A 25,480-nucleotide genomic window follows, 5' to 3' on the forward strand; every position below is an offset into this window, starting at 1 on the left:
TTTGGATGCATTTAAACGAATGAGGATTCTCACCGGATTCTCTTTGTGAGGATCCCCAACTCACATTTGTTCATCGTACATCATACGATCAGAAATTATTGTAAATTTTTTTATTTAAAATTGAATATAAACAATACCTGATGAAAACTGATCACATAATATACGATAAATGGATTTGATTAAAGGATCTTTGAAATCCTCACAAAGAGAACTTGACGAGGATCTCCTCTCCATTTAAACTCCTACATGGCTAGCAAAGCTGACTACAGACTAACCAAATCTGCTAGAATTTCGAGTAATGGCCCTATGGTTTTGTTAACAAGACCCACTGTGCCATGAAGCTCTATAGTCCATAGGCCCGTTGCCATGAGTGACTGTTGCTATCGTACTCGTACTAAAATTTAATATTTTATAATTTTCAAGCATACAAATGAAGAGTTTTTTTAACAAACAATATTATTTATACTAAAGGGGGAATGATGAGCTTAGCTTTACAATAAGTTAGCAATAATGTGGTATTCGTCTTTGGCGAGAATCGAATTTACATCTCATTTACAAGTAAAGAGGAATACTATTAGATCATAGTACTAAGTGACAGCACACATATGAAGTGTTAGACACTAACGAATGACCTGGTTATGATTATCTAGATCAGAATGTGAATTAGCCAAAAATATTTCAGCCGCGGCGTTATTGTTGTGAAAAGAATAAAACAAATTACGACCAAGAGGTGCTCTGCCAATTAACCCACAGTAGGCCATGAGAAAACTCAAAATGGCAAAAGAAGACAGAGACTCAATTTCAGTTACCGCGTATAAGCCCAATAAAATTGGAGATAGCCAAAGCCCATTCAACAAAAGGTAAAACAATAAAATAAAATAAAAATCCTAAATTTTATCCACAAAACGCGGCTATTGCCGCCAAAAATACCACCTCGCCAGCGGCCACATGGGTAGTTGCTCGTAGAAAACCAACTCCGCTTTGAAGTCGACAAAGGCATCGCATCACAACATTTTATAACCCACACCAAAGTGATCTATCCAACCAAATTTTAGCACCAAAACCGTCACATCGGAGAAGAGACCACATAAGAACCACCAACACATGCCCGAGCAAGTAGAGTCAAAAACCGAAACAACAGGGAAGGACATGGGGCTAAGGGGGCTTCTAAAACACCCTCGCTTTGGGCTTGGCCCCAATTTTCAGCATGTCAGCTCGGTGCGGAGCCGTGCAGGGAAGGTTTAGATTCGACGACTAAAACAGGTGTGCTGCTCCTAGCTTTGAGAAGGAGTAAATGAAGAAGATGGAAGAAGATGAGTGATAGGGTTTGAAAGAGGAGGATTGCAGGAAGAATGCCACGAAGCGGCAAAAAGTGCTAGGAAATCAAGTCGTGACCGCCCGAACTGACAGCCATGGGCGACGGAAGAAAAGAGGAAAAAGCAATAACAAGGAGGTTGCAGCTGACCCAACCAAAAGGAGTAGTTTGGGGCGGCGAGATGGAACTTTGGGCATGTGCGAGAGAGAAAAGGAAGGGAAGATGTACAAAGCCACCATGGCCGTTCTGTTAATATAAAATTAATAACATTAATTAGGTTGAAAATTATTCTTAATATTTGTTGAAGCCAAATGATTTGTCGCGTACACTGGTGGTCAATGGTAGCTACAATATAATTACTAATTAGACGTGTCAACCGCTAAGAAATTAGATTTCAAACATGAAACCTAAATTGCCTGACGACAATGTTGACCTATGGTCAAACATCCCATGTGACATGTTAGGAAAAGTTCTTGAGCATAAACCTAATCAACTATTTAACTACGTATTAACAGATTAATTATATATCATATGTCCTCTTCAAAAGCAGTAAACACACTGCAACTTTAAGATACAAACAATCACATCCATCACGGACATGCTAAATCTATAAAAAACAAAATGGGAAAAATATATAAAAACAAGATAACAACCAACAAAATTAAACAAGAGGTGTAGGGCGAGAAAAAGAGTGGACGGGTTTCATTTCACTAGTTATAAGGGATGACACGAAGAATAAGCAAGATTATTAAAATAAAATAAACTAAATAATTAATAGGGTATAGACATGTACAGTTCTCCAAGCCTGTGATTTTTTAAGGCTAAATGAAAGAAATTTACAAGTGAAAATTGCATCACTGGCAAAAATAACTCCCTACCCTCCTCTTCACTCTTCCCTTTGCTCTCTTCATTCATATAAATACTTAAGTTTGGTATTTTGATCACATAATTTGTGCAATAAGTTACTCTTCCTCGGATGCTTTGATGCTTTTATATCGATAATGTCGAAAAAGGGCAGGAAAAAGAGAGAGTATACTGCTGAGTGTGATTTAGATCACTCAAAAGTTTGAGTATGTATGAATGTGGTTTTTTTAAGTTTTGTAACTTTTTACCTATGCTCTCTTCTTCTGCTGTTGCAGTAGCTGCTGCTTATTTTGGTACAGCTTTACTAGGAGCTCGGCATAGAGAACCTCATTCCAAGCGTCTGGAACACCAGGAAGGCACCAATGGCTGCAGTCCTGGAAGCTTGTAGGTGATCTCCTTTCTTCCTCGGACAGTTTTTGCTTCCGGTAGATTGATGGGTGGCCATCCTTCCGAAAATCTGTCATTCTTGTAATATTGAGATATGTGACATGGGTTTTCATGTTTCTCAACACCTTCTCCAGTACCACCATTTTGGGCAGGTACGGCCTCAGATACGACTCATTGAAGATGGGAACTGTCTCACTGTCACATTGGCCACCAGAATTCCACTGCCCACCACTGTAGGATGAAAAATAAATACAAATCTCCATTATTTTCATGTACGTAAAGCTTGAAGAGTCACTTAATTTTAACAAATCTCGAAGGAGACAGCAATGAACATATTCATGCACATTTCTTTACTTTTCAATTGGTAATGTTGATGAAATATCATAAGCAATTAAGCATCGGCATGAAAATAAGAATGCCTAATCTCTTTAGTTTGAAGTTGAACCAAATCATAGAAGGCAAGATATACTGCAACGCATTATCACTACACTATCTAGGTTAAACTATGATTGCATCAAGTTTACCTGAAATGGGAAGCAGAATAGCCCCGAAAGAAGACGATACTTTTCTTCGGATCAACTTTGGCATCAACCCATCTAGCCCATGTAGTTAATGCTTTCCGAAACGCCTCAAGAACATTCAGTTCACCATAAACATGGCTACCTTCTTGGTAATAGTCTTTCCTGCAAATTTTATGCTATTTTAGTTCCAATGGCCAGAGTTTAAACAACAAATTTAGATGCTAAAAAAAAATTGAATCAAAATAGTAATAAAATCACCCTTTGGAGGTTTTCTCATGAGTCCACCAGTGTCCGGTGTTGAAGATGACGACATCAGCATCTTTATATAGTTCAGAAGATCTCCCTACCAAGTCAAGACGAAGTGTTTCTCTCTTTGATCCATCTTTTTCCGGCATTTCCCATTCTCGAACTAAGAAGGGAGACACAAAAAACTCCACTGTGCAGTTATAATCCTGCCAATCCATTCGTTCCAAACAGGAAATGGAGCACATAAGCTTCACTAACTTGAGGAAATGTTGCTTCCATCTAATATAAGATTAAGTTGAACAAATGCTTAATCGAATTATCCTACCTTGAATATGAAGGAGTATGAAGCCTCCCCACGAAAATGGGTTCTCCCATTTGCTTCGAAAACCTTGCTCTTATCTTTCGCTGAGTTTCTGAGGATGCAAACCAGAGATTCCCACATATTTCTGTTCAGAGAATCACCAACAAATACCAGGCGCTTTCCTCTCAACAACTCCAACATATGACTTCCGTCCAACCTGGTCATAAAAACCATTTCATATTATTAAGTCTTCGTCAAGCAAAACCCTTATAAGGCTGAGTCATGGATCATTTTCAATGCTAAAACCAGAACCAAATTTCCAATACCTAAAGCCGAAAATCGACAACAGATCAACATGAATTTCGATTAATCAAAACCTAGTTACCCAACAAGCGTCTCAAGTAGATCAAAACGCATTTCAAATACCATATTATTCAAACTCAAAAAATGGTCAAAAAATCAAACTTCCAACACGTAAAGTTACAAATTGATCACATACCTTGGTAAGGTGCAATCCTTAGGCTTCCATTTGTATTTCTGATAATCCTTATCAGGCCTACCATTGAGAATACAGTTGAATTGTTCATCAATCAGAGGACAAGAACCCGGTTTGTACAGCGGGTATGAATCGTCCCTCACCCACTCTCCATGTAACATCTCACAATTCATCAAAGACTTCACCAAATCATCACTCCCCGGCTTCCTCTGCTCCACCGACACGCCGGACTTCGTTTCATTGCTCTGTTTATTCAACAGGGAAGCAGTTATATTCTTCTCCACACCCTTCTCTGCAACGCTCTTGTCCTCCAAACCCGATTTCGGCACCAAATCGGAGCTTCCGTTCCCAGCCACCGGGGTTTTGGGGGCGGTGATTCCCGTTTGATTGGCCGTAAAAACCGTGGCCTTATCAGAATTGTGGGTGCTGCCAGTCTGGTTTTTCGAAAGGGTTGTCGGTGCGGGTGAAGTAGTACTATTCTTGGGTGTGACTAGAGATTTTGGCTCGACGATTGAGGTCTGATTTGGGTTCAAAATTGTGGGTTGCGTTTGGTTTGTCAAAACAGGCGGTTGTTTATTCACAGAGGCAGATTGTGCGGCAGCGGGAGCGGCGGCGGTGGTGTTAGCAGATCTAGACGGCTCTGTTTGCGACGGAGGAGAAAAAAAGGATTGATTTTGCTGCGGCGGAGATGAAGAAGTACCATTGGGGAAGAAGACGGAGGAAAACGAAGAACTGGAACCAGTAGTGGAGGTAGTAGAAGTGGAAGTACTGAAAATGTTAGTGAACCATGGATAAGTGTAGTTGGGTGACGGACTGAAGGCCAAGAAAACAGTAAAGGCGACGAAAGCAAACATGAAGCCATATGCAAAAGCCGCAGTTCTTCTGGTTTTGAAGAGAGAGAAGAGGCTCTTGAGGTCAGAGATCAGAGTTCCGCCGTTGATGGGGAGGTGCTGCTGCTTTGTGACCTCTGCCATGAATGCGGTGGTTGTGTTTGGTTTTTGTGGAATGTGGAGGCAGATGTGGGAAAAGTGGGCGAGTTGGGAGTTTAGAGAGAGAGAGAGAGAGAGAGAGAGAGAGAGAAAGAGAGTGGACAGAAATGGTGCCGCCTATAGAGAGAGAAAGAGAGAGGAGAGGGAGGAGAGAGAGTTTGCGTTGTGTGAGAAGCGTCTAAGTGAATGACACACTAATTAGAGAGAGAAACTAAGGAGGTGGAGTTTTAGAGAGAGAGAGAGAGAGAGAAACAGTGGAGGTGAGTTTTACTATGTTTGGGAACAAGAGCATGCAATGCGAGCTCTGGGGATTATTTAACGACTTTGACCCTGGCATTGGTGAGTAATTACACGAGTGCCAAATCTTCTCTTCAAACTGCCACACAACGTACGGTTCGATTATTCGACCAAAAAATCGTACGGTTCGATTAATTTAACTTGCTGCTGCTTTTGACGCGTGGAGGTTTGGAGAGAATTAATTGAGTAAACAGGAGGGATCTACTGCTGCTGTAGACCAATGAGGATGCGACACATGTAAAGAGCAAGGATAAAATAAAGAGGGAAAAAGTTAATTAACTGAATTAATACGCCGGCCTTCTCTACCATGTTTTGTGGCCTCATTGTTGGGGGTTGCCTTTTGCACTCCAAAAAAGTACATATTTTGTTCCTAATCTTTGAGTTATACTTCTTTTTTTTTTTGAAAAAATTTCCACCATCAAAATTATTATAAAAGTTTCGAACCTTCCATCTCTTTCCTTAATAATGGTAAAATAAAAAATAAAATAAAATACTTGTTTACCATTCATGTTAGTGGTAGATTTGTCTACTCAATTCACTCATCAAGTAACTTGTATGTTTCAATGTCATTATCTTGTATAAGTTACGAATAAGTAAGGTTTAGAATAAATAAACATTGAAGATTGTCGATCAATGTATGTGTTAAAAATTATAAAAGAAACTTAATTGACTATAAAGTGAAATCGCACAACTCAAGTATTACATAAACAAAGCTCACAACTTACTAAAAACACAGCTCAAGCAAAACTAATACATAACTTTTTATTCCTCAAAACTAATTACAGTTAAATTTACGCTTTTTGAGCTCCTTCATAAACTTATGCTTATCTGCTAATCATCCTCCCTCACGACTCAAAATTAGTAACTAATTACATCAAATCTCCTAATAAATCCCAATTCTCTGAAGAGGCCGCAACACTTAATTGTACAATATTAGGCTCTTGTTTTTTCAGAGTAACATATACTTTTTCAATGAAAAAAATTCAATTTTTTCTTGGACGTAAAAACATATTTTCTCATTTGCCATGACAGGAATCTATGCTTTGAACAAGCATAAGATATAAAAGAGTACCTAATTTTTGAATATTTCTTTTTAGGCGACTCATGCTTTTCCTCCATTATTTTGTAGGAACACTGGGACAGGACCATTCATTTTTTTTTTTGTGTTGGGCGGGGTGGGGGGTGGGGTGTGTGCCGGTGCCCACATTGTCAATACACCCATAATTCATAAAGACCTTGACCAATTGGGGGAGAAATAAAACACATAAACTGATTAACAATAATTAAATAAAAATTCAGGGTAGTGGCAGGCACAGCATTATTGAGAAAGATCACAAAATTTGATCCCTTCCAGTTTGAAAGTAGAAATCCCCTCCAAGAGAATGCTAGAGACATGAAAATTTTAAATTAAATTTACAAGTGAAGAGAAATATCATCAGACCATAGTACTGAGTTGCTAATCAACACTTAAGTAATAATAAACATTACGTTCTAGTAGTATTCATCTTCACTTGTAAATGAAAGTCTTAAGTTCGATTCTCGCTAAAAGTGAATTTGAACCACATTATTGCTAGCTTATTGTGAGATTTAACCCACTCTAGCACTCCTTAGAGTAGATAATATGTTTGTTAGAAAAAAGAAAAAAAAAAAAAAGAAATCAATCTTCAACATCCACATATTTAGTTTACAAAATTCGATTTAAAAATTTTATGTTTCTACTATTATCCCTGACCTAATTTTTTATTTTATTTTATTTTTTTATCAAACAATAGATTTGTCCACTTATACCGTGGGTTTGTAAGATGTTAGATTATAAACTAACGGGGTTTGAAAGAACGGGCAACACTTATACTGTCATGGTAAAGGCCCACTTGCATCCCCCTCCTAATTTAAACGTTAATCACTTCCCGCATGGGACCCTCAAATTTTCACTAACCTGACCTGTGGTGAGTGAAAGGTCAATTAATTCTTGTGCGGAAGGGATAAGGATTGTCTGCCCTTTTCACTTCCGATGTCTTTCTATTTGTGTGATCACGGTTAACTCGCGTCAATATTTTATATTACTATTCATTTTTGTCTTATTATCTCTATAAAAAAAATAATATAAAATATTAACATGATTTAACTGTAACCACACGAAATAAGAGGGCATGGAAAGACACCGGAAATGATAGAGCAAATAATCCTTTTCCGTGCAGAAGCCAGAAGGTTTAACGTGACGCGTTTGGATTGGATGGTCCATGAGCGACGGTGACACAGCGGACAAAACACAAAATAGTAGATATGGCCTAGGGCCCAGGGCTTGGATTTTGGATTGGAATCACCGTTGTATGTATAGGGTTTTGAAAATTTGGGGTCCCCAAGGCCAAATGTAAAATGTTGGCTGTTTGAGGAGTTCTAGAAACTTTGGGATCTAGCTTTGGGATCTAGTAAATGGATTTGTGCCTTTGTTTGGAACTAAAATGTCTTAGGCGATGTTGGATGTTTGTACTTTGAAAACTGCTGGAAAAAAATTTCTCAAAAGTTTGTAAGAATTATCTTTCACTTCGTATTTTTTTATAATATTTTATTTTGTTGATATATAAATTGACTTTAAACTGTAATGCCACAAAGAATTCATAAAATGTCACATTTTTAAGATAGCTCCATAACATTTCTTCTTTTCTTTTGTTACTTCAAATGACAAATGTTGTAATATTATTTATGAGGCGGTTATTCACTTTTAGATCAAGGAAACCTTTAAAGTAAGGGATCTCTATTTTTTTTTAAAAATAGGAACATCCTCTTGACCGTTAGATTTGACTTTAATGAAATCATGTGGTTGAGATTTTGTAGCTTGTGATTTAATCTCAGCCACATAATTTCATTGAAGTCAAATCTAATGGTTAAGAGAGTGTCCCTATTTTTTTTTAAAAATGAAAATTCCTTTCCTTAAAGGGCCTGAAATAGATTGATATCTAATAAGTACTTAGTTAAGACATTTTTTATGGAATATTATTTACTACGTGACTATTCATTTTTGGATCAATACTATGATCGGATGTTCACTAACCTGAATTATGGCTGTTCACTTTCGTTTCTCTCTTATTTTATCTTTCACACTCTATTTTCTTTTCAACAACATGCATGTATTATCACCTCTGTGTTCGGTGCTAATAATACAAAAATAGCGTACAAAAAGTTAGAAACTATATAAGTTGCTCCGATGCATCCGAGAAACAAGATTTTTATTCATAGGTCATGTGTCTTTTTTTTCTTTCTTTTTTTGGTTAAACATAGGTCATGTGTTGGATTACCTTCTTCCAAATAACGTTTATAACCACATCTAATAGAAGAATAGACATATGTACTATACGCTTACTATGACGTTTTTACCCTTGACATCATCAGTAAATCACAAATTATCTTAGGGAATGCGAGATTTGTATGCCCTATGGGTAATAGGCCTTTGGGAAACTATCATGTCACAAGTACTTCGGGCCTATAGAAAGTCGACTATTCGAAGTCTCCCCTTGGGTTGGAAGTACGAACGATATAAGTTATAACAATGGTATAAAGAAGGCATATTTGTTGATTTGCCCTCTGAACTTGTATAGAGATGCCAATTTCCCCCTTGAACTTTCATTTTAGCCGATTACCCCCTGAACTTCTATAAATAGCCAATTTCCTCCCTAACGCTAGATTTTAAAAAAATTCATACATCCAATTTTTTATGCATTTTGATCACGCGGACAACACATGACAATGTATTGGGGCAAAAAGAATGGAAAATTGTATGGATGAAAAATTTTAAATCTAACACTAGGGGGTAAATTGGCTATTTATAATATTTTAGGGGGGTAATCTACTAAAGTTAAAGTTAATAGGAGAAATTGGCTAATTATAAAAGTTCAGATGAGTAATCGGCTAAAATTAAAGTTTAGGGAGGAAATTGACAACTCTATACAAGTTTAGAGGACATATCGATAAATACCTCTATAAAGAAACAAGATTACATATACCTTGCATTGCAAAATAGTCGAACCCAACCTCAGGTAATTTTTCTGTTTTAACAGATAATGTAATATAAATAGAAGAATAATTGTCTTTGAAGTTAGCTCAAGTGGTGATGATAGATGAACACATTACTCAATATGATACCTTCTGAACAATGTGGTAAGTATATAAGGTTTGGACATGTTTGAAATGTTTTTAAAATAACTAAATGCGTTTTTTGTGAAAGCTTTTTCGGGTTTCAAAGACATTTCGATTGCTTTTCAATATTTACTTGTATTTTTACCAAGAATTAGATAAAAAAAAGATTTCATTAAATGCACTTTTAGTCATTTTAAAAGTACTTCCAAATACATCTTTGTCTAAGAGCCACTTCAATTTTCGGCTTTTTTTTTTTTTTTTTTTTTGTCAATTACAATTGTTTCCTTTGTGGGGGAGTGGACTAAGCCTCACATTGGACCATAATAATGTGGTTCAACAAATTCGTCTTTAGCGAGAATCAAGCCTAAGACCTCTCACTTACAAGTGAAGAGGAATATTATTAAACAATAGTATTAAGTGACAATCCATGCCTTTTAAAATTGAATAAAAACATTGTTAAAATTAAGAAACGTTAACTTCTCGCTCCTCATCAGTCTCAATGGATACATTATCAGTAAATTTAGTAAATAATGTCGGTTAAAAGTGTCTTACAATTCAAGAGTAAATCTCTTATATTATGTGCAAATTTGTCTCCAAAGCCAAGATATTTAGATTTCCTTGTGATAGGAAGCTTGTGTATCAACCAGTGTACCATAAGTCTAATACAAATACTTCTCCATGAAAGATGAGCTTAATGATTCATCGTGTTCTATCATCAATTAGTTGAGGATATGGACGAGGGGCTGCGACGCAGAGGTTTCAAACCATCCCAAGGTACAAAGCGCTCTTTCTATAGAGTAAGGATGGGCACAGTTTGGTTTGATGCGGTTTTGAGTGAAACAGAAACCAAAACCGAAAGTTTTTGCGGTTTGTTTCGGTGCGATTTTGAGGTTAAAATCGAAATAAAATCAAATCATTTGATTAGGTTCGGTTTGGCTTGAAACGGTTTCGATTCAGTTTTAAACCACTTACAAACAAAATGAAAAAATAGCTTCAAATCTCTTTTCTTAATTTAATTTGCCAACTCCCTATACTCTTTCAATGTCGTTTCATAAGAATACTATCAAACCATGAAAAATAGATTGCTGAATGATTAATTAGCAATGTAAGTTCCAAATTCGTGTTGGAAAATATAGTTTCTTGCTAGACTTGTTGAATTGGAAAGGAGTAAAAGAGACTCCTCATCTACGGGCAGATTAGAAGGAGGAAACACCTTATCTTTCAAATCAAAACAATGTTGTTGACTCTGGAGCTGTGAAAGAGAACTTATAGGCTTACAGTGGTTCATTGTTTGGGGGTGGGGGGTTTAGCCTCCAAGAATCAAAGTTGTTGCGCGGTGAGCGTGAGACAAATTAATTTGCAGATTTTGTTTGTGTAAGGAGTGAAGAACATATAAGAGTTGGGAGAGAAAGAATGATTAGATGAGTGACTGAGAGTTGAAGACTAAGAGAGAGATGAATTTTTAGAATGGTCGAGTCCATACTAAATGTATGGACTTTAACAAACAATCAATTATAACACAACACCTAATATGGGTATTTAATTAAATATTTTATTTTTTATGGTGTAGTTCAGTTTCGGTTTGGTTTCAAAAGGCCGAAACCAAAACCAAATTGTTTTCCTTCACTATGGTTCGGTTTCAAACCGAAATCATTTCAAAACCAAACCGTTCGGTGCGGTTTGGTTTGGTTCGTGTTTTGGTTTCAGTTTTCGATTTCAAGTGCCCACTCATACTATATAGTTATCTTCTCGAAGCATAAGAAGGTTTCAAAACTCCCTACGCGTTTGAAGAAGTCAAATTCCAACATTTTAAATTCATATATTCGATTGGACATGTCACCCCATTTTTTCCTTTCCAATTCCAATCTGTCGAGAATAAATCTTCTGCACTTATTTTGTGTGTGGTTTTTCTAGTGACCTCTATCATTAATTAACTCTCTCGCAAAAAACCAAAGCCTAGGTTTTCTTCAATCTTAGCCATCGACCCCTTGCTTTGGCTTAGGGTCAATGTCAACCACTCCCCACCTTCCTCCTAGCCTCTCCCCTCTCCTAACCCTTTGCTAACCCCTCCACTTCTATTATTCCCTTCACTCCCTCCCCTTTCCCTGCGCCGCCCCCTCCCCCGCAATTCCCCATTTCCCTTACGTCTCCCCTTACCTTCTCTTAGCTTCTATAGCGCCTCATCTCATCCCTCGATAGTTCTTTCCCACCATTTTGTGAGTAGCTCATCCATGGCTTTGTGCCTCTACCCAGATTCGAGCCTTACCCGTTTCAAGGTCCTTTCCTGATTTGAGGTTAGATTTGTGGTTATGATTGGTTTCGTGGCTCCTGGTGGTTGGTTCCACTTTCATCAGCTTGTTTCCATAGGGTAACATTATCCTCAACCAATTAAGTGGATGCACATCCCTTCACACTCAGATTTGGCGGACCTGCGGTATTCAAATTTGTCGACGCTATTGTTTTGTGCATCTGCATTAGTTGACTCTGCCCTTGTGCAACATGATCTACTCATGAATGCAACAGAGCTCACTAGTGCAGTGAAGATGTGGTTTTGGTTCGTGTCCTGTTCACTGAGATGAGCTGGCTAGTGGTCCCTTTCTCGGATTAGTGTTTGATTTTATTGCCTCGCCCTATGAATGTTGTGGTAGCGTGTTTGCAGTGGTTGGATGTTGTCTTACCTTTAAGCGATGAGTTATTGTGGTATAATTTTTTGTGGTCTCGCTCCATTGCGATGACCTTATGTGGCTTCGCACTTCTGCGATGATCGATGTGGTCGTCGTTATAAGTTTGTTGTGTCATTTTGTAGTGTAAGTCAATGCTTGTGATAGCGGTATAAGGGTTTACTGTAGTTTGTTTTGTTATACAAATTTACTCCAGATCAATTTCTTGGTCACTGTAGCTAATGTATACTATTGGCAACCTCTGTATTTGTTTGTGAACATCAATAAAATATCACTCTATCATTTCTTGTAAAAATAAAAAAAATAAAAAAAAGTTGAGAAGAATTAAGTTTATTAACACGTATTAATTAATTATAAAGATCACAAAAAAATCATATACAAAATAAATGCAGAAAATTTAAACTCTAATTCGTCGACCTTAACCTAATGTTCTTGAAAAGTCCACATCCCAATGCTTCCACGTACATGAGATGATGACGCCATGCACAGTTGTACACACATGACCTACCAAAACCATGTAATTTGACTCACTGTCAGATGCAAATGTAAATTATTTAAGAAAACTTGCGTGGATCGCTGATGTTAACTGTTACTACATATCTAGGATTTGGATGACTATCGGTTTTATGCTTTTTCGATATGGTTTATTGTTAATTTGTTATACTGTTTAAGAAAGTGATTTACACGTCAATGTGTTAATTATTCAAGTGATAAATTGTGAGAAGTCCGTACGCTTGGACGTGGACTTGGCTGGACTTATCAACAAGACTCGTCAACTCCGGCCCCAAGGATTTGTGTCCGTTACGTCGGTGCTGGTTTTTTGTTATATATTTTCCTATGTTATATGCCATAATATTATACTATGAAGAATCATATATTATACATAATCTTGTTGCAGGCTATGCTGGATCGGCATGCGACGCAAAATAATTTGCATGAACACTTTGCTTTTTCCTGCCTTTTCCCAAAGCGGTTATTTCACGATGTTTATGAAAACAATGGAATTATTTGGACCACAGAAGAACTACTCCTATACACGGGGGCGAATAAGAGCAGGGATGTGTACAGATTTTTTTTTTGTTCTTTAATCTATGATGAGAGTGATGCTTCAGATTTGGAATTTCTTCCGAAGTATGATTTTGAGAGGAACAATATAACTGACTTGTAAATTAGTTTGTTTGCATGTAGTTTTATGTGCATAAATAAAGAACTAACTCACATTTTAATTAGATCACATGTGGTTGCAATTGACTTATTGACAACATCCCTAATAAGATTATATATGAGCATGCTAGTTGACAATTGATGCGTTGATTAACTGTGACTATAACAATTGAACAATACAATTCATATAACACTTGTAAAAGCTGGAGTAACAACTAGAAAATCCACATCACAAAAAATTAAGCATCGTTGCTTGCCAACCCCACACTACCAAAAACAACTTAAAAATGATACAGCGGATTATGAACTAATTGAATTCACATTGCCATGATTGAAGTTCTTTTGGAATTCCAACTTGGCATGATTGAGGTTCTCCTCTTGTCGTACTTGACCCAGTTGCAAATCCGTTGATGAGGTGACTATTATATTGACCAAATTGACGTTATTTTTTATTCTGGAGTCTTTTTAGCTTGAGGATTCTTAAATATAATAAAAAGATGCCACTATATATCAGTGTAAGGACAACCACTATTTGTTTCACAATACCATCTTTTCATAAAATAAAAAAATAAAATAAAATAAAACTCTTTTTAGCATTTACTTTATTAGAAAAAATATCCTCCAAATTGAGAGATAATTTTCATTGCCCATTTACGTCTAACATAGCTATTAAAAAACTTGGAGAAATAGAGAAAGAGCAAAAGTATAAAAGTGATGTTAGGTAGATCAAATTTTTAATATAAGCTGCTTATACGCATGTAGCACGTCCTAAAGTATAAAATTAAACATGGTGAAAAGAAAACATGATATTAATGCAATGACATGCATACTTAAACGCACGTAGCAGGTCCTAGAGTACGTATAAACTCGTATTTACTTATATTGCTATAGATAGAAAGAATACTTTCTGTATATTTGTTTTCTTAATGAAGAAGAAATTACAACTGAGTATATATACACTTTGCTAAATAAACTTAGTGACTAATGACCACTAGATTAGCATCTAATAACAGGGATTAGTTACAACCAAATTATAGCTGTTAAAACATAAAAATATCTAATGATGAGGTGTCCCTTTACCCTCCCTCAAGCTAAGCGGAGGATCACCGAGAGAAAGCTTGGACTGCAGTAGCTTGAACCGGGCCTTAGACAGTGCCTTGGTATGAATGTCAGCAATCTGATGATGGGTACTGATATGAAGGACCTGAATCAGATTTGCTAAAACAAGTTCGCGAATGTAATGATAGTCAAGTTCCACATGCTTTGCGCGAGCATGGAAAACTGGATTAGAAGCCAGAGAAATGGTAGAAACATTATCACACCAGAGTTTAGGAACCTGCCTAAGAGGAAAAAGGACATCCTGTAAAAGTTTACAGATCCAGGTCAATTCTACAGCTGTGTGAGCAAGGGATCTATATTCAGCCTCTGTGGACGATCTAGCAACAGTGTGTTGCTTCTTTGCGCTCCAACTAATCAGATTGGGACCAAGATACACACAATAACCACTGGTTGATCATCTGTCAAAGGGGCATCCAGCCCAATCAGCACCCGAATAGGCTGTAAGATGTAAGGGACCTGGCTTGAACCACAGACCTTGAGTAATAGAACCTTTGAGAAATCGCAAGATTCTTTTGACTGCTTGAAGATGAGGTTCGCGCGGACAATGGAGAAATTGGCACACTTGGTTTACAGCAAAAGAGATATCTGGTCGTGTCCAAGTAAGATACTGAAGGGCACCTACAATGGATCTGCACTCCTTGGGATTGGGTAGTAAAGAACCAGTGTGATCCAATTTAACTGATCCAAGAGGAGTAGAACATGGTTTGCAGCCATCCATATTTGTTTTAACAAGTAAATCAAGAGCATACTTGCCTTGAGACAAGAATAAGCCAGTGGAGGTTCTGTGAACTTCTAACCCGAGGAAAAAATGAAGAGGACCCAAATCCTTGACAGGAAATAAACTGCTCAATTTGTGAATGAAGGCCTGACAATGAGAAGCATTTGGACCAGTCACAAGAATGTCATCGACATACACAAAGACTATAACCAGAGAGGGCTGTGTTTGAACAAAGAGAGAGGAATCAGATTGTGAATTTGCAAAACCAAGAGAGCTGAGAGCATGAAAAAGTTTGTCATACCAGGCTCTGGGAGCCTGTTTTAAACCATAGAGAGACTTGGTAAGTTTGCAAACAAAGGATGACTGTGATGGATCAATAAATCCAAGTGGTTGCTGCATAAAGACTGCTTCCTTGAGATTGCCATGCAGAAAGGCATTACTGATATCTAATTGATTTAGAAACCAGTTGTGTTGAACAGCAAGTGTGAGCAAAATTCGAATTGTAACTGGCTTGGCAACCGGACTAAATGTCTCCTGAAAATCAACCCCTTCTTGCTGATGAAACCCCTTAGCTACAAGACGAGCTTTGTACCTGTCAATGGTACCATCATGTTTTCTCTTAATCCGGAACACCCATTTACACTCGACAATATTCTGATTGGGAGATGAAGGAACTAAAGTCCACGTACCAGTACTTTGCAAGGCTTGATACTCTGCAAACATTGCTTGTCTCCAATGCTCATATTTGGAAGCTTGAGCATAAGTAGTAGGGACAAAGGTGCTGGTGTCAATAGGGTGCTTGGTAGCAGCTAAAATCTTTGGTTTAAAGATCCCAGCCTATACTCAGAAATCGAAGAATCACCTTTGTGTATGGCATGGAGACGAGAGCGGAGTTGGTGAATATGAGCAGCAGAGACGCCCCCAAATCGATTTTCAAGATTAATCCAAAGATCGTGAGACGAAGTTACACCGACAGTAAAAGGAATGATTTCTTCAGAGAGAGTAGAGTTAAACCAAATCAGAATGTTTTGATCCTTCTCATACCAAGCTTCATAGGCAGGATTAGGGTTTCCAGTAAGACAACCATGCTGATCAAGAAGATAAGGTGGTGGAGGGAGCTCGAAACCGTCAACAATACCGGTGAGCTTGTAGCGCCTGAAGATTGGAGCAAATAGAGCCTTCCAAACTAAGTAATTATCACGCTTCAGCTTCGTAGGCACCATACAACTAATATTTTGGATGGTGATTGATGCAATCGACGAATGAGAAAAATTAGGGTTCATCGCAGAGAAATTGGAGGCGACGAATTCAGACGATGCAGGATTTGGAGGAACAATTTCAGGAGGAGAAGGCGACGATGAGGCCGTCGCCATTGTTGAGAAGAAGAAGCTCGAGATCAAGAAGAACGAACCGCAAAGAAAGGAGGATCGAAGGGCGGTGAAGCAGAGAGGCGAATGATACCAAGATAGAAAGAATACTTTCTGTATATTTGTTTTCTTAATGAAGAAGAAATTACAACTGAGTATATATACACTTTGCTAAATAAACTTAGTGACTAATGACCACTAGATTAGCATCTAATAACAGGGATTAGTTACAACCAAATTACAGCTGTTAAAACATAAAAATATCTAATGATGAGGTGTCCCTTTAGCTATATGTGCATTAGTAATACTAAATATAGTCGCCATATATGGATAATGGATCTATATTTTTATTTATTTTGTAGGACTCGCCATGCAATATATAATTAAGTACTGCCTTTCAGACAAACTATACATAGCGCTTTGAGTTCAGTCTTGCGAAGCCTTATTTTCTCCATTTGGTTTGAAAAGAGGGACGTTCAAGGTTCAACAACTATGTATTCGGGTACACAGTCTAATGGAAGACTTTTGGTCTTCTACCGATATAGATGCCATGGGACCCTGTGGACATGCAGAATATTGTTGAGCCTTGGATGCTAGTATCTAATATCAAAATATAAAAGTTCAATTTGGTTTGCTCATAAAAAGAGCCATGAACCAAGTTGGGAATTATAAATAAGCATTTGAGTGCACAATTTAGAAAGATAACATATTTTTTAGGATATGTCGTCGAGATATTAATTAATGAATTTAAACGTGAGTTGAGCATAGTTAGTGGAGTATGAAACGAATTGTACATGAAAAAATATTGTTCGTTAACTTATTTAAGACAAAAAAAAAAAAAAAAAAGGAACAAATAATAAAAAGGGAAGAGAAAAGGTAGGAGAATGTGAGGAATGTAGAGATAGGAAGAGGAGGAGAAAAGTGTGGATTATTTATTTGTTTATTTTAATTTTTAAATAATATATGTTATATTTACATGGATGTGATGTTAGTGTAAAAATAGTGAAATTTGTGTATTGCGTAATTATTAAATTGTCCACGTTTTTTTATTATTTTTGTTCAGTTCTTGTGAGAGGGTTAGAATAGTTTTTAATAGAGTTTTGATTAACCAACAAAGTTTTAATAATATGTAGTTTAGTTGATACTTTGAAAAACTTGACCATTTTTTAACATTAATTTTTGTTTTTCCAAATATGTATACAATACGTGAACTTTATGTGTATTATTGAAAAATATGTCTTGATAACGTTATTAAAAGTGAAAAGTGTGATTATACATGTATCATACGTTGGAGCTTTAAAAACCGTGTAGTTTAACAAATCATTAAGACATGTACAAAAAATGATTTTTTTTTTTAAATACATAGGCACATGTATAATACGTGAATTTAATAACAATAGAGTTGAGACATCACAACTTCAATCTTAATTCACACTTTTATTTGGATCACACGAGTGTAACACGATTTTGACAAATCCTAAACATTTTGATAAGTTATTTATAAATCTACAAAATCGTTGTTTGGGGGATAAAAAAAGTTTACACAATCTGTGTAAATGGGTTTTTATGTTATGTTTATATATTTTAATACGTTTAAAAGTCAGGAAAACTAATGAAAATGATTTGAAATTTTTAAATTTTAACGATAAAGATAAAATAAAGAGTAAAGTGAATAATACCAATATTGACTTTTTAGTGTAAAAATATGATTTTTCGTTAAAATAAACAGTACCTCGAACTTTTCATTAAAACTCCCTTAAAAGAAATCTAATGCCTTGACAATTTTACAATAAAAAAAGGCAAGTAAAACAAGATAAAGTTGGGAATTGGGGACATATATATTCACAATTGACTATCTGCAGTGCCAAGTGAGATGTCCAGCTGGTTGAAGACAATATAAGTGGTGTCCAGGATGGAACTGAAAAAAGAGTTCCCACGACGAACATCAGGAGTATATATGTGGCTGTCGAGAATCAGAATTTCGCTTTCTACTGCAGTACTGAGAGAGAGAGAGACACACACATATATATAAGAACACCGACACATTATACAATTAGTTCATGAACTACATTGTTGAAGAGAGAGAGAGAGAGAGAGAGAGAGAGAGAGAGAGATCTCAAGGTACCTTGATGTAAAAAAAAATAATGATCACTATTGTAGCTCTAACATTACAGGAACGGCACGATTTAGATTGGATCAGTATTACAACAAACTACCACCAAATCAATTTACAACCGATCAATTTGGTTCGACTCAGTTTCAACAAAAATCAATGAGGAAACCCATCCAAATTTCTTCTAAAATTTGTTTATCCAATTAACAATAAAGGGCAATCATAACTTGTTGCATATTTTTCATTTTCTAACACATTAAACCATCTCAAAATCAAACATATCGGCAAATTTCAAAATTCATTGAACTAATTAATATGTTACAACCTGAATATCAGTAACTTCATAGTTCCACCAAACTTCAAATTTTCATCCTCATTTAGTTATTTACACGTGTAAAATAAAATAATACAAAATAAATACAACGCGAGTCGGTCCAATTCGATATTATTTTCTTGTCCAACCGTCCAATTCGATTTATTGTTGATCACAACTTAAAGCTCAAAACCAAAACCAAACAATTTAGACAGTTTGACTTTTGTCCGAGTCCAAATCACTCAACAAGTTCATCTTCACCGACTGACCTCCCGAACCAATCAAACTTTAATGATCAAAGAAAAAGACAAACTGTGCCATTTGATTTTGCTCAAATTTGGAGAGACATGATGATCTTCTTCTTCTTCTTTTTTTAATTTTTGTCGAAACATGATGATCTCTTATACATTTTGCTCCCAAACGTGACGATAACTAGCTAGAGACGAATACTTCCAAGAGTGATGATAATATCTTAATTAGTTTCTTTTATCTTGTTTACTTCGTAATTAAATTTTAAAAGGAGATAAGTGTTAGAGTTCAAGTTTAATGTCATTCAAACTATTAATTATCTCAACACATTCTGTTTTAGCATTGTAATATATATACATATATACATACATACATACATACACATAACCCCGATTGTAAAAACAGAAGAGAAAAAACAAGAAAACACAAGGAGAAGAGTTTGCAATCATTTTAGTGTCGATGAGATCATTAGATCTTAACATAATTACAACTAAAAAAACTAACTAATGATATCCTCGACATTCCGGCATTGTCAAGTAATTATGTCGATATATTGGTGTAAAGATATGAATATTTGTTCAACCACAGTGACTAGCAACATCTATGCACCTAGTACCAAGTTATTGCAGTTTTAAAAAGTGAGGAAAATTATTAAGAAAGAGAAGTAATTGTAAAGTTTATGGACAAGCAACATCACTAGGCTTTTATGGAGAATTCATAATTTTGATAATTGAGATTAATAATCAATAGTTTGTAAAATAAAATTAAAAAAAAAAGTAAAAAAAAAAAAAAAAGGGCATTATATATATGTAATTTTTTTTCTTTTATTACAGTCGGCACTGCTCTATTTTAAAATGAGGGAGAAGAGTTTGAACCTAGCTAGAACGCAATGAGTTGAAAAAGAATGTCCTAACCACGAAAGACAATCCATAGATTTCATGAACAGCTCAAAACTAATTCTCATAAGTAATTACGAGGAAACAAAAATTTGAAGTGAATTTTAAAGTTTATAAGAAAAGAAATTGGCTGTCCACAAATTGAAGATCCCAACCGACGTCACAGAAAGAAGAAAAACAATTTTTATTGGACATATGAGATGTAATTACGGTTCTATATAAACATCACACTGTTACGATATATGAAGCAACTTTAGCCGTGAGATGGAATCGAAACAAGCATGCAAGAATGCATGGGTCTCTCTGCTGCTATCTAGCTGGGAAATGACATGCAATAATTTAAACTAGAAGATGAGCACACATTCTGTGTGTGAACAATTTCATTTTATTTTTTGTTTTTTATTAAGGAGTGTGATTAGTTTTTAAACTTTAAAAAAAAAGTATGAGACAATGATGATGAGACAGTTTATCTTAATAAGGGCATATTTTTTTTGTCATAGGAAAAATAGGTATATGATTGTCATTTTCTAAAAAAAAAGAGGGTAAAATAGGAAAAATTGGGATATAATTAACAAAATTAAAGCATCTTCAACTGCCGACCTCCTCTACGATCTCCTTAAGTGCAACTGCTTTAGTTCAATCAAACTATCCAAAAAACATTATGATTTCACTTACCTGTATGAAAAAATGATGGTGGGACAATTTCTCTTCATAAGTGCATATTTTTTATCTTATGTAAATATTGTGTATCAAAAGTGAGGGTAAAATAGGGAAAATAGGGATATAATTGTCATTTTCTCAAAAGATACAAAATTACCATTTTGCCCTCCTTATGTAAATATTGTGTATTAAAAATGAGGGTAAAATAGGCAAAAAGGGCAAAATTTTCAAAATATTCAAAATTACTATTTTGCTCTCCTTATGTCAGTATTGTGTATTAAAAGTAAGGACAAAATATAAAAAAATGACAAAAAGTTGACTCTTAATAAAGTATGCATAACAAACGTACAAAAGAGGGAATTTGAATTACTTACCCGGAAAGGTCATGATTTCAGCCGCCCCATGTGAATATCTGAGCACAAAAGTTGAACACTGCATAGCATTTATAGTAAGCAAGCTTTTTAGCTTGCATGCATTATTTCTACTTATATAGTTGTAGAAACGATGGACCATCCACATGGGGACCGTACCCGTTTCTCCTCTAAGTTTGTTGTTGAAGCCTTATAGTATGGTGAACTTTCAAATAATGACTAACGCTTGGGGTACTGCATCTCTAATTTAGACGTAGGATCTAATACAAAAGTGAATATCACATCTGTTAGCAGGGTCGGTCTTTAGATGTCGAAGATTTTAAATAAAATTTGAAAAAGTGAACAACTTCACACACGAGAATGATTTGTTTCATAATTTGTGTATGTGAATATTGCAAAATTAGACATTTTCATGGGACCTAGCAAAAAAAAACTTGTTTCATATTTTAAAATTTATTATTTTCATATGTAAGCAATAAATGAAAACCAAAAAACAATAAATGAAAACCAAAACCGGGTTATCTTCTTATACCTATATTGGTACAAATATTTCAGTGACCAAACAGAAAATGCACAAGTCCAACATGATTGTTGGCATGGTATGATTGTGAGGAGTCCAACCCAAATAAGAATCAAATAGGCCTGCTTTGTTTTGGGTAGCATTCAGCAAAGCATTTCTTCTTCGGGTAGCATTCAGCAAAGCATTTCTTCCCAAAAACGTTACTCCACACGTGAATATTTTGAGTCATAATACTAGAGAGACTAAATGCATAAACTAAATTTTATAAATTAAAAGACATAGTACTTGGTGATTGGATTATTACTTAAGTGTTGATCAACATGTTTTTTTATTTATTGATGACACATCATTTATTTTGTAAATTTAGTCTGCAAATTAGAAGTAATTTTGCTGCTTACCATGCACCTCATCTGTCATGTATCATTTCACTTAACCTAGATTAATTTTTTTTTTTTAATACAGATGATACTTGAGTTCTTACTGGGGAGTACTTTATTTACTGAACATCTTATGTGGCCCAATGATTTTGAAACACTTGTCATTATAATTCTCTTCCCATATTTTGCTATCTCTGGAACCAAACACCTTTGTACCCGGAACCGAACACCTCTCTTCTTCTCCATCTTCTTTTCTTGCCATGCCAGATCGTTCTATCCATCTGTCCTCCGTCGATCTGAACCCCATCCACTTCTCCAAATTCTCTGCAACATCAATCAGTAAGTGATTTCGACAAAAAAATTGGTCAACCTGTAACAGATTTTGATGATAAGGGATAAGAGACATGGGTGGTTGGGCAGACGGAGAACTTTTGGTGGATCTGCCATGGTCGCCGGAGAAAGAGAGGGATTGGGCTGGGCAAGGAAAGAAAATGGATAAGAAGATAGGTGTTTGGTCTCGGGTCCAAAATGTGTTTGGTTACAGAGAGAGCCAAATATTGAAAGAGAGTTGAAATGCCAGGTGTTCTAAAATTATTGGGCCAGATAAAGCGATCAGTAAATTGGGTACTCTCCAGTGGAATTGGGAGAGTACCAAGTATTATCCTATCTTTAATTTTGAAAACACCCGCTTTGTTATTTGAGTACATCCTAGCGAGCACGCAAGTATTATTTTTTTTATTGAACACCGTGGTTAATTTTTTATTTTTTTTCTAAATTGAAAAGTAACATTTAATATGAAAATTAACGAGAATTAAGGAAAAAAATATATGTCAGATGATCAAATGTATCATAAACATACATCATTTATCTATACTATTAAGAGAATCCTCCTTGTCAACATTTTCTCTTTTTTTTGTTTTTTGCTATTTTGCCTGTTTTTTTATTCACACTATTGACAAAAGGAGGGTAAAATAGTAATTTTGTACCTTTTGATAAAATGACAACTATATCCTTATTTTTCCTATTTTATCTTTTATTTTTTATTTTTTTTTTTAAAATGACAATCATATATTTATTTTTTCAATTTTACCTTTTTTTGGATATATAATATTTACATGAAAATGACAAAATAATAATTATGTAACATTAAAAAAATATGCATTTATTAAAAGTTGAGGCCTTTTGGGGTACGGATACCTCGAGACACACTGTTGTGGAGATGGAAGCAATCAACGACTGTGATCAGCTTGACCAGATACTCAGCACAGGAGAGATCCTAGCCCATTGTCATTGATTGCTCTCTCTCTCTCTCTCTCTCTCTCTCTCTCTCTCTCTCTCTCTCTCTCTCTCTCTCTATATATATATGAATTGATGCATGCTAGGCCACTTAAATGTTTTCACATTATTTATCTTATCTCTTAGAAATAAATACGGTTTACTTTCTGGTGGAAGCCTGTTTTAGACTCGCTGAGCGCATCTAAATAGCAAAAGAATTTATATGACACGAGTATATTATCATCGTCGCATTTCATGCTATTATTGTTGATACAATCACACAAAGATATATAAATTTTTGTTCACATAATGTTGCATCATAGGCACGCAACTAATAAAAACAGTACCGTTACATGTAAATTGCTCTCTGGAACAAGGCTAGCTTAGATAAGCAAACTACAAAATTAACTGTTGAGGCAAAGGTTCATATACCAGTCTCACTTTGACTTGTTTTGAGGAAGTCTTAATAGCATTCCTCATTTTGTCATCCATGGAAATGGAAATTCAAATATAAGGTTTCTTGCAATAGGAAGAGGAATACAACTAGATCAAGAGTAAGTTAAGTGAACCGAAATTTAAAGTAAATTATCTCTTACCACTAAATTTGGTGACTTGAACATAGTTTTCCCTCTATCAATTGACAGGATGGCATCTTGGTGCCGCAAATGCATATATTTGAAGCCTAAATTGGAGAAGTTGGCTGCTGAATATGACACCAAGTAATAACTCTCCCTCCCTCCTCTCTCCCTCCCTCCGTCCCTTCCAACAAAAATAAGACTTGCCATGTTTTGAACTAACTGTGAAAACCCTTTTATGTACATAAACATAACAGGGTTAAATTCTACTACGTTGATGTCAACAAAGTACCTCAAGCTCTAGTAAAGCGGGGAAACATCTCTGTACGTCCATCTGCATTTTGAAAGAGACATTCTTATTACACTCCTGATACGCCACTGTGACATCTCAAACCAATAATGTAATGTCATATGAGAACATTAACACAAATGACTATTACGTTATTCATAGAGATACCACTGTCACGTATCGAGGATGTGTAAACCCATCCTTACCCTCATTATTTACCGTAACATTAATTTTTTTTTCTTGTTTCGTTTTCTAAGAAAATGCCAACAATTCAGGTGAGAGTTTCCCTTTTGCGGTTAACAATTTCTGGTTGTGATAAACAACATTGCTAAACTGTTCTAAATGCATTTGATAAATGTATTTGCAGGTATGGAAAGATGGAGAGTTTAAAGTCGAAGTGATTGGAGGGCATAAAGCATGGCTTGTGCTTGAAGAAGTGAGAGAAATGCTCCAACCGTCCAATTCGATTTATTGTGGATCACAACTTAAAGCTCAAAACCAAAACCGAACAATTTAGACAGTTTGACTTTTGTCCAAGTCCAAATCACTCAACAAGTTCATCTTCACCGACCAACCTCCCGAACCAATCAAACTTTAATGATCAAAGAAAAAGACAAGCTGTGCCATTTGATTTTGCTCAAATTTGGAGAGACATGATGATCTTCTTCTTCTTCTTCTTTTTTAATTTTTGTCGAAACATGATGATCTCTTATGCATTTTTCTCCCAAACGTGACGATAACTAGCTAGAGAGCAATACTTCCAAGAGTGATGATAATATTTTAATTAGTTTCTTTTATCTTGTTTACTTCGTAATTAAATTTTAAAAGGAGATAAGTGTTAGAGTTCAAGTTTAATGTCATTCAAACTATTAATTATCTCAACACATTCTGTTTTAGCATTGTGATATACATACATACATACATACATACATATACATAACCCCGATTGTAAAAACAGAAGAGAAAAAACAAGAAAATACAAAGAGAAGAGTTTGCAATCATTTTAGTGTCGATGAGATCATTAGATCTTAACATAATTACAACTAAAAAAACTAACTAATGATATCCTCGACATTCCGGCATTGTCAAGTAATTATGTCGATATATTGGTGTAAAGATATGAATATTTGTTCAACCACAGTGACTAGCAACATCTATGCATCTAGTACCAAGTTATTGCAGTTTTAAAAAGTGGGGAAAATTATTAAGAAAGAGAAGTAATTGTAAAGTTTATGGACAAGCA

At 35.6% G+C, this 25,480-nt stretch overlaps 2 protein-coding genes across 2 annotated transcripts; one reads left to right on the forward strand and one right to left on the reverse strand.

Annotated features, from left to right (window-relative positions):
• Positions 1-2,059: 2,059 nt before the first annotated feature.
• On the reverse strand, positions 2,060-5,386 carry LOC137745012 (protein trichome birefringence-like). Its single transcript, XM_068484859.1, has 5 exons — positions 4,134-5,386; positions 3,659-3,851; positions 3,346-3,539; positions 3,091-3,249; positions 2,060-2,797 (listed from the first exon to the last, which is right to left on the reverse strand). The coding sequence occupies exons 1-5, from the start codon at positions 5,102-5,104 to the stop codon at positions 2,428-2,430; spliced, it is 1,887 nt and encodes a 628-aa protein (XP_068340960.1). The 5' UTR covers positions 5,105-5,386; the 3' UTR covers positions 2,060-2,427.
• Positions 5,387-22,502: 17,116 nt separating this feature from the next.
• Positions 22,503-24,754, forward strand: LOC137744528 (thioredoxin-like 3-1, chloroplastic). Its single transcript, XM_068484324.1, has 7 exons — positions 22,503-22,532; positions 22,643-22,678; positions 23,276-23,384; positions 23,996-24,092; positions 24,206-24,272; positions 24,495-24,512; positions 24,605-24,754. The coding sequence occupies exons 1-7, from the start codon at positions 22,503-22,505 to the stop codon at positions 24,752-24,754; spliced, it is 507 nt and encodes a 168-aa protein (XP_068340425.1).
• Positions 24,755-25,480: the final 726 nt, after the last annotated feature.

Source organism: Pyrus communis, chromosome 9 (assembly GCF_963583255.1).
Source record: "Pyrus communis chromosome 9, drPyrComm1.1, whole genome shotgun sequence".
In the NCBI taxonomy this organism is placed as follows: Eukaryota; Viridiplantae; Streptophyta; class Magnoliopsida; order Rosales; family Rosaceae; genus Pyrus; species Pyrus communis.